The 12,823-nt window shown below is 34.5% G+C and overlaps 1 protein-coding gene across 1 annotated transcript; it reads left to right on the plus strand.

Moving 5' to 3' along the window:
* The first annotated feature begins 399 nt into the window (after positions 1 to 399).
* On the plus strand, positions 400 to 8,307 carry LOC127127277 (DEAD-box ATP-dependent RNA helicase 13). The gene is made up of 15 exons (XM_051056428.1): positions 400 to 659; positions 963 to 1,205; positions 1,664 to 1,836; positions 1,931 to 2,125; positions 2,732 to 2,908; positions 3,601 to 3,989; positions 4,342 to 4,522; positions 5,569 to 5,691; positions 5,813 to 5,929; positions 6,140 to 6,244; positions 6,600 to 6,740; positions 6,856 to 6,921; positions 7,227 to 7,385; positions 7,909 to 7,990; positions 8,080 to 8,307. Exons 1-15 carry the CDS (start codon positions 479 to 481, stop codon positions 8,133 to 8,135), a joined length of 2,388 nt encoding a protein of 795 aa, XP_050912385.1. The 5' UTR covers positions 400 to 478; the 3' UTR covers positions 8,136 to 8,307.
* The last annotated feature ends 4,516 nt before the right edge of the window (positions 8,308 to 12,823 follow it).

A 12,823-nucleotide genomic window follows, 5' to 3' on the forward strand; every position in this document is an offset into this window, starting at 1 on the left:
ACCGAGTCTCTTAACTTAATTTAATGTTCTGCTTTAGTCCATTAATTAAAAAACTTTACAAATTAGTTTTTTAACTTCATTTTCATGTTCATTAATTAAAAAACGTTATAAATTAGTCTTTCAACTTTACTTTCATACCTTATTTAGTCTCTTCTATCGATTTCTAAAAAAATATTAAATTTTGATGATCGGTGTGACAACAATGTCTTTGATACAAATTTGAATCACGCTATATAATTAAAAATTAAAAAATAATATACTCTTTAAAAAAATTAAAGTATCATAGAAATGACTAAATATAAAATAATATAAGTGATTACCTTTTGTAATATTTTTTTAAACAACTAAGCGGAATATTAAATTAATTTAAAGAAATAAAATTTATTATGGCTTATAGTTAACATGCCGCCGGACCAGCCCTCTCCGCATAACAAACATTTTTGTTTGTTCGGTGTATTTTCAACTATTCCTATTTGCCATGGCAGAAGCAGCAACTTCTTCGACGAGAAAAGCCAAAAGGAATAACCGTAACCTAAAAACTCAGGATCCTGAGCTCGACCGCCTCGAATCGCTTCCATGGAACTCTTCTCTCCCTCAACATGATGAACAAGACGACAACACTTTTTCACTCTTCACTGGCTCCAATGAACTCGAAGGAGGTTTGTTACATTCTTATCCAATACATTTCATTTTACCATAGACACTATTTCTCTATAATTAGCCTCATATCTTCTTCAAAAGTTATACCAAACGCATTACACATTGGTTACTTCTATTGATTTTATTCTGCCCGCTAAGTGTTTGATGAATTGATTGAGTCATATATTGTTTGTAATTGATTATTTTTTCCCACACATTGGGCTTATAAACGAGCTTTATTTAAACTTCATTTTCTAGCTTTTCTCAATTTTAATGTTTCAGACTCTTTTTATTTCATTTTATTTATTAGATTTTGCTTGCAGGTTTTCTTTCACTTGAGGAGATTGATGAAGCTGAGTATGGTTTAAATATTCCTGATCCTGAAAATCATGACAGGAAACACAATTCTAAACAGAACAAGAAGTTGAATAAGCAGAAGCAAGACAGTACTTGTAGTGATGGAGAAACGTTGAATGATGAGAGCATTAAGTCTAAAGTGAAGAAAAAGAAAAAGAAGAAAAGCAAGAATGCAAAAGAAAACCAGAAAGTTCAGCGGTTAAATGCTGGTATTTATTGTTTAAAAACTATACTTAAATGTAGGCTCCTCAAATGTGGAATTTAAAATGTTTATTTGATTGGTTATTTTTGACAATTTTATAATTACATGTATGTTTGATTGGTTAGTATACTCACATTCATATCAACATGTGATAATAATTTTATGTTGTTCTAAAGCGTAGTGAAATTTTGCTAATCCACAATTTAAAATATCGTGTTTGTCTTGCTACTAGTTATTTATAAAAGCAATAATGCTTGTATTCAATTTTTTTTCCAATTATACTTTTAGAATATATAACTGCTTTGGAATAGGTGGCTGTTAGTCAGAAGTAAATCTATTTTTGTCATTAGAAAAAACCAGAGAGCCTGTTATAGTTTAATAAAAAATAGAAAGTCTTAAGAACTAATGAGGAAAAAATGTGTGTTGACATGTTCTACTAACGGCTGTATGCACTTCTAAGTGTAGATGCTGATGTGAAGGATGTTGTTGAGGAAGAGACCACTGATGAAACTGAATATTATGCATGGAACGAGTTGAGGCTTCATCCTCTTTTAATGAAAGCAATACACAAGTTAGGATTCAAGGAACCAACACCGATACAAAAAGCTTGTATTCCGGCTGCTGCTCATCAAGGGAAGGTTGTTTAATTTGATTTTCTTCTGGAAACTTCCCGGTTTGAAATATTTCATGAGATTAACTTTTGATGGGAATTCTTGTGTCCTCATTTGACAGGATGTTATTGGGGCTGCAGAGACAGGATCTGGTAAAACACTTGCATTTGGTTTGCCCATTTTGCAACGTCTTTTAGAGGAGCGTGAGAAGGCTTCAAATGTGGTTGATGAAAAGGGTGAAGAAGCTGAAAAATATGTTTCCACGGGCCTTTTAAGGAGTCTTATTATTGCTCCAACTAGAGAACTTGCACTTCAGGTAATTGTCAAAGCTTTCTGTTCATTTGCATAGATAACTGTCAGTTGCTTGATTCTTACTATTTATAATGATGTTGCGTTCTTGGTTTTGTATTGTTTCCTACCACCAAGGTGGGAAGTATGGAAGGTTTTTTATTTTGGCATTTAGTTTTACAGTAGTTACAAGTCTCATATGTTTAAATTTAGGTGTCTTTCTTTTATAGGGTGTGCCACTTTTGAGATTCTCTATTATAGTTACACTTAGTTTATCTTTCGGTGTAAACTCTTCTGCTTCTGTATTCTAAGCAGGCTCGCAGTTCTACAACTAACTAAGGCAGGGAATGGGAACTTTATGTTTGTATTTAGTTTTTTAGTCGTAATGACTTACAACTTACAAATCTTGTATTCTTTTGTTTTATTTGCATTAGTTCAGAGTTTTATAAGACTAATAGTGAATTCCAGAGTTTTATGAGACTAATAATGATTTTGTTGGACCTATTTTGGAATCCCATCAAGTAAAACATAATCTGATCTTTTTTACAGTTAATGCGGTTTCTAGGATCCAACAAGTATTATTGATGATAGAAGCCGACAATTTTATAACCTGGTGCTGCAATTTCTTTTTCAGGTCACCGATCATCTGAAAGCAGTAGCCCAGTATATTAATGTTAGGGTGACCCCTATAGTTGGAGGTATTTTAGCAGAAAAGCAGGAAAGACTTTTAAAAGCAAGGCCTGAGATTGTGGTTGGTACTCCAGGGAGGTTATGGGAACTTATGTCATCTGGAGAAAAGCATCTGGTTGAGGTGATTGATAGTGCTAATGCAAAAGATTATTAAGTTTATGCATGACTGAATTAATATTTTTGAGAATTAAATATTGTTTAAATATAGTAAAAAACTGGAAATATTTATCACATATACAGTGTTTTTGAAGCTGTAATCACAGTTACGAGAGGATTCAACATAATGTGGCTGATGTTGTTCGCTTTTGTGGCTGCGATGCAGTTACAGAGGCTTCAAAATCCTTTACGTTGCCGCCACAATTATGGTTGAGGACCACAATTTATAAGCATACGCAGAACCAATATATGAACAAGTAAATAGGAAACAAAAAATAAAATTAATAGTGAAGTGTAAAAGAACACCTAAATTGTGAGCTCTTTGCAATTCTTGATCCTATTTGTGTAATGTGTGTGAGCTAACATTATCTAGTGTTGAAAACAAAACGATCATGCCCATGCAGCACATTTCATTACAAGAATGATGTATTGCTCATCCCTAGCTAAATGTTATATTACAATATAGGCATACTATATAGTGTCTGATACCATGTTACTCGTGGCTTTTTTTGTTTGTTTTGAATTTTGATACTTAACTGCTGCAGGATTAATTTACGCACAGGATAATAGATAATTGTTTAGTTCAATGAATAGCATAAACTTGAAAAATTGTTTTCATCGGAAGTCATTTTTAATGTTAACCATCTTTTTTTGCAGTTACATTCACTGTCTTTCTTTGTGCTTGACGAGGCCGACCGAATGGTACAAAATGGTCATTTTAAGGAGTTGCAATCAATAATTGACATGCTTCCCATGTCCAATATCTCCAGTGAAGATAATTCTCAAGATGCACAAAGTTGTATTACAGTTTCTAGTGTCCAAAGAAAGAAAAGGCAAACTCTTGTTTTCTCTGCAACTGTCGCACTATCTGCTGATTTTCGCAAGAAGCTAAAGCGCAGTTCAATTCAGAAAAAGCAACTATCGACAGATGGTTTGGATTCTATTGAAACTCTTTCTGAGCGAGCGGGAATGAAACCCAATGCAGCAATTATTGATCTTACCAATCCATCAATATTAGCAGCCAAAATTGAGGAGTCATTTATTGAGTATGTAAAATCATATCTAAATTCTAAAACTCAAGTTCTGAGAATTATTATGTTTATAGTGAATATATTCATATTGACTGAAATGATTTTTTGATTTTGGTGCTATATTTTTTTTACTCCTACTATTGTGTTGGGCCGGTTGTGCTACCCTTGTCAGTCACCTGTTTTTCATTCCTCCATGCTAAAATAGAGTTGTAGTTTAGGGTTAAGTATTCTTGCTAAACTTCCTCTTTTATAATGTCATCTACTCCAACTGATTACGCATAATAAAGTCATTAAGGAATGTTTACTATTTCATGAAATGTAATTTTTGCTTGATGATACAACATTAATAATTGGTTATGAGATGCAGATGCACGGAAGATGATAAAGATGCCCATTTGTATTATATTCTCACTGTCCATGGACAAGGACGCACAATAGTTTTTTGTACGTCAATTGCAGCTCTGCGCCATATTTCTTCCATATTGCGTATTCTTGGCGTCAATGTTTGGACTCTTCATGCTCAAATGCAACAGCGAGCGCGTTTAAAGGTTTGTGTCCTTTCTTTGCCCCATTCTTAGGCTTTCTTTTTCAAGAGTTGTTTTATTTGCTGTGCTCAAAGGTATATATTATGGGGGTAATATAGATTTTCAATTCATTGTTTATCTATCATTTTTTTTTTCTGAGTAGTAACCAAAATTAGTTTTGATCATTGGTTGAATGTTGCATCAGCATTAGCTAAATATAAGTTGTACTTTTGAATTCTTGGACCTGTGCCATTGAGAATAAAATGAATTTCATAATCCATTTGTCAATTACTATGCATATCAGAAATTGCAACTCCTTTAGTTAAATTATATGTGGAATATCCATAAAGAGGTCATACACACAAACCTAAAAAATTGAAAGGCAGGAAGACTCCTTTAAAATGTGCAAGGATTCTGCTCCAATGAAATGTATTGAAGGGTTGCTAAATATACTCAACACTCAGAACATTGGCCTCCTTACTGTCAAGGCCTTTAAACTAACTGCTGGAAACCCTTCCAATTTAGGACACACCAAACCCCAAACAAATTTTCGCATAAGAAATTTGTTGCCTTGCACAGTGTCTAGTAGATTCGGTTGCCCATAAAGGAAAAGTCTAGTAAATTTTTTTTTGAATGGCGGAAAGACTAGTAGATTCAGAAGTAGAACAGTACATTATACACAGATGAAGAGAAAGAACAATGTAACTGAGGCCCACAATTGCCCATAGAGCTTTGTATTTCTATATTGATGCATGGGAAGAAGGAAAGAACACAAACTAGGAGAAGCCAAAGTCCAAACTTTTCTTTAGAGGACTTGTGCTCAATAAATGGGCTTCTATACTGATGATTTCCTAATAATTCTTGCCTAAACTAAATTATATCATGATAAATGCTGATAAGAATCGAGTTACTATGTTTTTTAAGTATATGATATGATCCATCCATGAGCAACATGTAGGTATATACTTTGTCTCCTCTCATGGGGCATTTTGGGTTCTTGAAGTTGTGAACATCGCATATTTTGCCCCCCGTCATCTTATTGTTGTTTCCTGCCTTGTTGTTTAACGCAGGCCATGGACCGCTTTCGTGAAAAGGAAAATGGCATACTTGTTGCCACAGATGTTGCTGCAAGAGGTCTTGATATTCCCGGTGTTAAAACTGTTGTCCATTATCAGCTTCCACATTCAGCTGAGGTAAGCCAACTCCTTACTTATTTCATCCATATATTCATTTTTCATATACATACATACACATAAGTATGTACATTTATATTTATTTATTATACTACATATAAAACTTATTTCTTAATTTTAGGTTTATGTTCATAGAAGTGGAAGAACAGCTAGAGCTTCTGCTGAAGGTTGTAGCATTGCTTTAATCTCCCCAAAAGATACATCAAAGTTTGCTTCATTGTGCAAGTCATTTTCAAAGGTGTTTCTTCTGTGATGGCTCATTTTAGATGTAATAATTTATAATAGAAATATTGAAGTTGTACTTTGCTATTATTTTAATTTTATCTCATTCCTACCAGTTATAATAAGAATTTGTTAAGCGATATTTTTCAAAAATCCCAATTGTTGCTTCATCTAAGACCAATATTGTCAATTTACATTTCTGTATTTGCCTTCGTCTTGTATACAGGATACCTTTCAGCGGTTTCCTTTGGAGAACTCGTACATGCCAGAGATTCTAAAACGATTGTCTCTTGCTCGTCAAATAGACAAGATAACAAGGAAAGATTCCCAGGTAAACAGATTCACCTGAATTCATGCTGATATGCTTTCAGACTTTATCCGTGCAAATATGAAAGTGAGCTTGGTAGTTGTCATTATAGATGATTTGAAATGGTTTCCTGTTGCATGTCTTCATCACTTTTCATGTTAAACAGTTTTATTTGTGTTGCTTTATTGCATCCTTACAATAGTTTCTCTATTCTACTTCCTCATCTAGTTTTTAAACTTTAAGATTTTAGGATATATCAATTGCAGTTTCTTAATTATCTTATTCTTGTTTATATTCTCCTTATTAGGAATACTGTGCATTAACTAGTGCTAACCAGATATATACTTATATACCGTGCCTTCAATTTTCCTTATTTTAGGAGAAGGCAGAGAAAAGCTGGTTTGATCGGAATGCTAGCTCAGTGGATTTAGTTACCGAAAATTATGACAGTGAGGAGGAACAAGTTAATAAACATAGGCAAAAGAAAGCCAGCTCTAAGAAATTGAAGAATTTGCACACGGTTTGTACTTCAAAAAAAAAAAAAAAAGGAAAACTTGAAATGGCACTTGGCTATTGTTTCTTACTTTTCTTCCCTTGTTCCAATTTATTTATGTCTCATACTTTGCATATTGCAGGAGCTCAGTATGCTGATTTCACGTCCTCTGCAATCAAAAACATTTTCACATCGATATTTAGCAGGGGTATTTTCCTTGTTTTACAACAGTTACACAATTATGACAAGAATTGAAAAACCTGTCCTCGCCCTAACCAACCAGTTTACAGTTTACAATTTAATAATTCCACACCAAACTTAGTTTGAACAACTATTTATAATTATACATCTGCTGTCACAAGCCCACTTGTATTATTGGGCTTTCTCTTAACATAGGCCTCACTATATGAAGCCTGTTGCTAACACATTATTTGGAGCATGCTTTTCTTTTGTTTTAGCTTTTTCCTCTCAACTGTTGTAAGGACAAACTCTGATGCTATCCTCTCTTTACAGGCTGGTGTAACACCCCTCATGCAGGAACAATTGCAACAATTAGCAAGGCAAAAGTTAAGTGATCGCCAGGGTGCAGTATTCGGCAAAAAGGGAAAATTGGTTGTGATTGGTCAAGATTGTGTGGACGCACTTCACGCACTTCGGAGTGCTGGTGAAGAGGTATGATATTAACACTTCTCTTTGTATTCTGGAAATTGTTATTTTGTGATATTTCATGGATGAGGGGAGTTTAAGAGATATTTCCCTGGTGACAAGTAAATCAAGGACAATATTTCTTTGTCTAGTTCTGTTAAATCCAAATGTTTGAAATTCAATTTGAAATATGCCGTGGCATTCTTCTCAGTTTCTATTTCTCCCTTCCTTTTTTTTTATGCGGCCTATTATTTCATAGCCTTTGATAAGAAAAATGCTCTTGGCTGAAATGTAACGTAAACTGTTATACACTCATTTAGTGTCACTGGCTTGATAAAAAAAATATCTTGAGCAATCAAACTATATTGATAATGTGGCTGCATATTATTTGACATTGTGTATAACAACCTGATCTTGATATTTTCTCATTTATTGTAAACGAAGTATCTAGCTTCTTGTGCCATGAATATTAGGAATTTCTGGTTAGTAGAGTGATATTCAGCTTACTTTGATTGAACTTATGTTTGTTTTGTTTCCTTTTTCCTCACAGGTGCGCATGGATATCAAGGATTCAACAGGAAGACAAAGAAACTCAGTGAGTTCTAAGAGAAAAAGGAAAGAGGAAAAGACACGTAAGTTTGATGTCTTAATATATCTTTTGTTTTATTTTTTAGAGTAACACTTGTGCTTCTGGTTAGTAATTTCTGGTATGTTTTTTCAGGTTTGTGTGATCAGCGTAAAAAGAAAAAGAGAGATCTAAACCAGGACGATGAATAGATTTTTATGCACATATAGTATACATTAGCTGAAATTTTGCAACAATGTCACAAGTAGTTGTATTTTTAAATGCATCGTCTGTTGTTTCTCTTGCCTAGTTTTAGAACATGAAATTGTTAATGAGTATGTTAGTTTATATCATATGAATTCAATCTCTCACTTTTGTTAGTTATCACCTAAGTGTGTGTTTGATATTGCGGCCGATACACATATGAATCAAAGTTACAAATAATTGCTTCTCACGTGAAGTCTCATTGTGATGCGAAAATGCTAAAATTGACTTGTAACCAAACTTGCATCCTCTCGGGTTGGACTTAGCTTTACTAGTTTTTCCATAAAAATAATTTGAATAAACCCTCAATTTAGTCTCTTAGTCTATTGAACTATTAATCTCTAAATTATTTTTATATAATTCAATTTAGTCATTCGCCAGTCCTTAAATTATACTAATAAATATATTTATTTGGTTCCAAACCATAAAATAGACAACACTTTAGTCTAACAAGTATAATAAGCGTATCTATTTAATCTCTAAATTATGAAAAATATTTCACCTTAATCCTTAAACTATGATAAATACACATCAGTTCAACCCATTCAACAAAAATAAAAAAATAGTTTATTTAAATTGGCAATATAATATATAAATAAGAAAAGGAGGGAAACAATTTAAACACAAGAGGAGGGAAACGATTTAAACACAAATACAATTTCAAAGTCAAATTGTCGACAAAAAGTACCGAAAAAGATGAAATAACAGACAAAACACATAAATACAAATATCCAAAATAAAGCGAAACATCCAACCATACATAACCATAAACTAAAACCAACAGCTACACCCACACATTGAATCTCCACCAAATAGAAAATCAACTAGAGCTCAGACAGTCAAACCCATCATCAATAGACCAAGAGAACGTCAATAACACCAAAAACCACTAAACACCTCGAAAGAATTATATATATATATATATATATATATATATATATATATATATATATATATATATATATAGAGAGAGAGAGAGAGAGAGAGAGAGAGAGAGAGAGAGAGAGAGAGAGAGAGAGAGAGAGAGAGAGAGAGAGAGAGAGAGAGAGAGAGGAGAGAGAGAGAGAGAGAGAGAGAGAGAGAGAGAGAGAGGAGAGAGAGAGAGAGAGAGAGAGAGAGAGAGAGAGAGAGAGAGAGAGAGAGAGAGAGAGAGAGAGAGAGAGAGAGAGAGAGAGAGAGAGAGAGAGAGAGAGAGAGAGAGAGAGAGAGAGAGAGAGAGAGAGGAGAGAGAGAGAGAGAGAGAGAGAGAGAGAGAGAGAGAGAGAGAGATGACTCAAAGGAGGAATGACGTGATTCGTCGGTGGTTGCCAGGTCTGCGTGCGGAGGAGAGTTCATAGGTGAATGACTAGAGAATCAACACCAAGCTAAAAAACACACTCTTATCCACCACTTCTTTCATGTCTGTTGACAAATCAGATAAGAGCTTATCATTACACACTAACCAAATAGTACATACTATTACATGCCATATCATGGCGAACACTCTCTAGACTTAACCTTCAGCCTTAACGAAAGGAAAAACTCGAAAAGAGTCCTAAGACCCATAGGAAGAGACAATTTCACCCTAGCCACCCAAAGATTATATACCAAACACTAAAGGGTAAAATATTGGTGACAAATAGATAGAAAGATGATTCAAGTAAAACCCAGAAAAGATACAAGAGATATCCTTCGTGTCACAACAACCTACCGCATGAACAAATTTTCTCTAGAAGGAAACTTATCATATAAAATCTTCCAGGAAAAAACCACCACCTTAAAGGGAGCCAAACTATCCCAAATAAGGGAAAGAGATGAAAACTCCATAACTAAGGGGGTATTACAAGGTGGTCGTGTGCTATAAGGGTTTGGTACACAAATGACATAGAAAAAAGATCATCTCTAGAATGCCTAAAAAACAACCTATCACTCTTCTCACTAAACTAGAACTCTTAGATAGTCAAGAAAAAAAAAAGAAACCAAAGGTTCTTCATAGATGAAGAAAGATCTCCTCCACCTAAGGTCCCACGAAATCCTATCCTCTTTCTACCTCCCTATCTCACTCACATTCTTAGCTTGGGTTTGACATATGATAAAAAGTCTCTGAAATCAAATCTTAAAAGGAATACTCCCTAACCAATGATCTTTCCAAAAGGATGTCTAAAGACTTATCCCAACTTTAGTAGAAAACCCTTCCTAAAACCAGTTTAGAGGATCATCCTTTTTGGATCCTATGAGGGACACTCTTTTCCACCAGAAGGAAATGGAACGGAGCCCAAAAGACCCACCATGCACAGGGATAATACCTTGGAGGTGTCATACCTGAAAGAAATATCAACCCATAGACCCGAAGTACTTAACATAAGTCTCCATCTCCATTTGGCTAAGATGGATAGATTGACCAACCGAAGATCTCAAACACCTAAGTTCCTGTCTCTTTTAGAATTACAAATAACATGCCAATTAAACCAATAAATCTTGGCTTCCCCTTTAATACTTCCCCAAAGGAACCATCTTTGAATCTTGACCAGCTTTTGTTACACTTTCACAGTCATATTTAAGAAGGAAAGAAAGGAAACATATATAACATTAAGGACAAAATTGAGGAGAATAACTTTACCCTTTATACTTACTGTCATACCCTAATTTTTAACTCTAATATCCCACATCTCATTTGTATTTTTTGCATACAAGCAAGGTCACATTTTGGTCTTTCCCCTTATCCATCTTTGGGTTTACTTCTTATAGGGATCACCAAACACCTCTTTGTTTTACCTTTGTATTTATTTGGTTCATTGCTTATCTAATCACTAATAAAAATACCAAAAATATGTCTCATTTCCCTTAAGTTTATTGTGCAAGGTAAGGCTTTTCAATCAAGAACATCTCAAATTTTGTGGCTTGCTTCTCAAAGAAAGTCAAAGGTTCATGTGTTTATTTCCATGCCTTCTTTAACAAGCAACTTCAAGCTTTAAGAAATTTAATCAAGAGGAAATTAAGGACACCTTATTTTGAGTTCATATGATCACCCATATGCTTTAAAATGCAAGAAAAATCCAAGTACACAAGCTTGTTCCAAGGGGCTTGACCTAAAAGTCAATAATTTGAAGTCAAAGTTCCAAGGATCACAACTCCTTCAATTCTCAACATTTTTGAATGCTTATTTTTGCATATGACTCTTCTCATCTCTATAACTTCTCTTTACATGACAAGAGATAGTTATGCTTGGAGGATCATCAAACGTTTGAGACATTATAGGTCATTTGTGGACTTAGTGAAATTTGATCTATTTCCAAGTGACTTTTTCCCAACTTTCAAGGATCATAACTTATTCAATTTTCAACAGATGAAGCTGATTCTTTTTGCATAATGCCATTGATGATACCCTCTACAGGTTTTCTTCAAGGACCAAGGTCAAAATATGCTTGCAAGACCATGAAATTCATTGGGACATTTTAGGTCATTTTCAGCCATGAAACACTCAAAATTTTCTAAGTTATGGAACCAATTTTTCATGCCAACTTCAACATGCCATAACTTTGTGCTCAAACATCCAAATGCAACCTTTCTTGGCACATTGTAATCTTGGCCATGATTTTAACATATTGCAAAAGGAATGGGATCAAAAAGCCTCTTGAGTAGGATGCCCCATTGAGTTGAACATGGTGACTTGAAACTGAAGAAATCACCATTACCCGGAACTTGATCATGACTAATCTCAATTCCAAGCCAAATTAGCAGGTGTTTTGGTCCTAAACATGTTTTAACAAGACTCCAGAAGTTAATTGACACTTAAAATGCACCATTTGGCTGAGTTTTGATGAGTTTTAAGTCACACTTTTCACACATTTGGATCAAATTCATTTTGCACGAATTCAACATCATTCCACACATATTTGGATCCAAATAAATTTCCTATATATGGAGGAAGCTATTGCCTTTATTTGCAAGCTTTGGAGAACCAAGAAACCCCTGCTGCAACTTGAAATTTTTCCAGAAAATTCAATTATCGTGTTTTGAGTTTCAGCTTATTTCAATCCAATTTCTTGATTCCATTAGCTCCATCGGCATCCTCTGAAATTTTTGCAACAAGTCCCAAGCTCTGAGACCTTTTGAAGTGTTCTAACGAAATCGAGCTTCATCAAGTTTTGATCACCATCCGGACAAGGTAGTTCTGAGCATCAATTGAACTCAAACAAGTTACCATAATGTAGTCCTTCACTCTCTGATGTTTTCCCCTAACTTATTTGGTGTTGATTGATCGTGTTCATCACTTAATTTTATTTTTCGTGGCTTGCTTGTTTATGAAACTTCTTTGAAATTTCCTATGCTTAATTCACATAAATGAGTTTAGAGCATATGGTTCAATTCGGGATGAGAAGAGGATCACAATGGTGGTGGTCTCGTGTCTTGACTTTACCAAACGATGAAACTCCGGTGAGAGCTCACCGGAGAAGACGACTGGAGTTTTCATCAGGTGGTCTGAGTTTGAACAGACACGTTGGCGATTTGAACTGTTTTGATTGGTTGGATTTAAACTGGATCCTGTGTTTGGCTTGCAGCGTGTTCCACCATGCATCCTAGCCTTGGGAGTGATGGATCTGTCACGTCAATTAATGAGACGTGATCCAACGCTCCGTGTCTTTTCTGATTTTAA

Source organism: Lathyrus oleraceus, chromosome 3 (assembly GCF_024323335.1).
Source record: "Lathyrus oleraceus cultivar Zhongwan6 chromosome 3, CAAS_Psat_ZW6_1.0, whole genome shotgun sequence".
In the NCBI taxonomy this organism is placed as follows: Eukaryota; Viridiplantae; Streptophyta; class Magnoliopsida; order Fabales; family Fabaceae; genus Lathyrus; species Lathyrus oleraceus.

Bases quoted from the DNA above. Each gene is read 5' to 3' on its own strand.
- LOC127127277 (XM_051056428.1), top strand. From the start codon at position 479: ATGGCAGAAGCAGCAACTTCTTCGACGAGAAAAGCCAAAAGGAATAAC. The intron at 2,126-2,731 runs GTAATTGTCAAA...TTTCTTTTTCAG, and splicing joins CTAGAGAACTTGCACTTCAG to GTCACCGATCATCTGAAAGC. The intron at 6,922-7,226 runs GTATTTTCCTTG...CTCTCTTTACAG, and splicing joins CACATCGATATTTAGCAGGG to GCTGGTGTAACACCCCTCAT.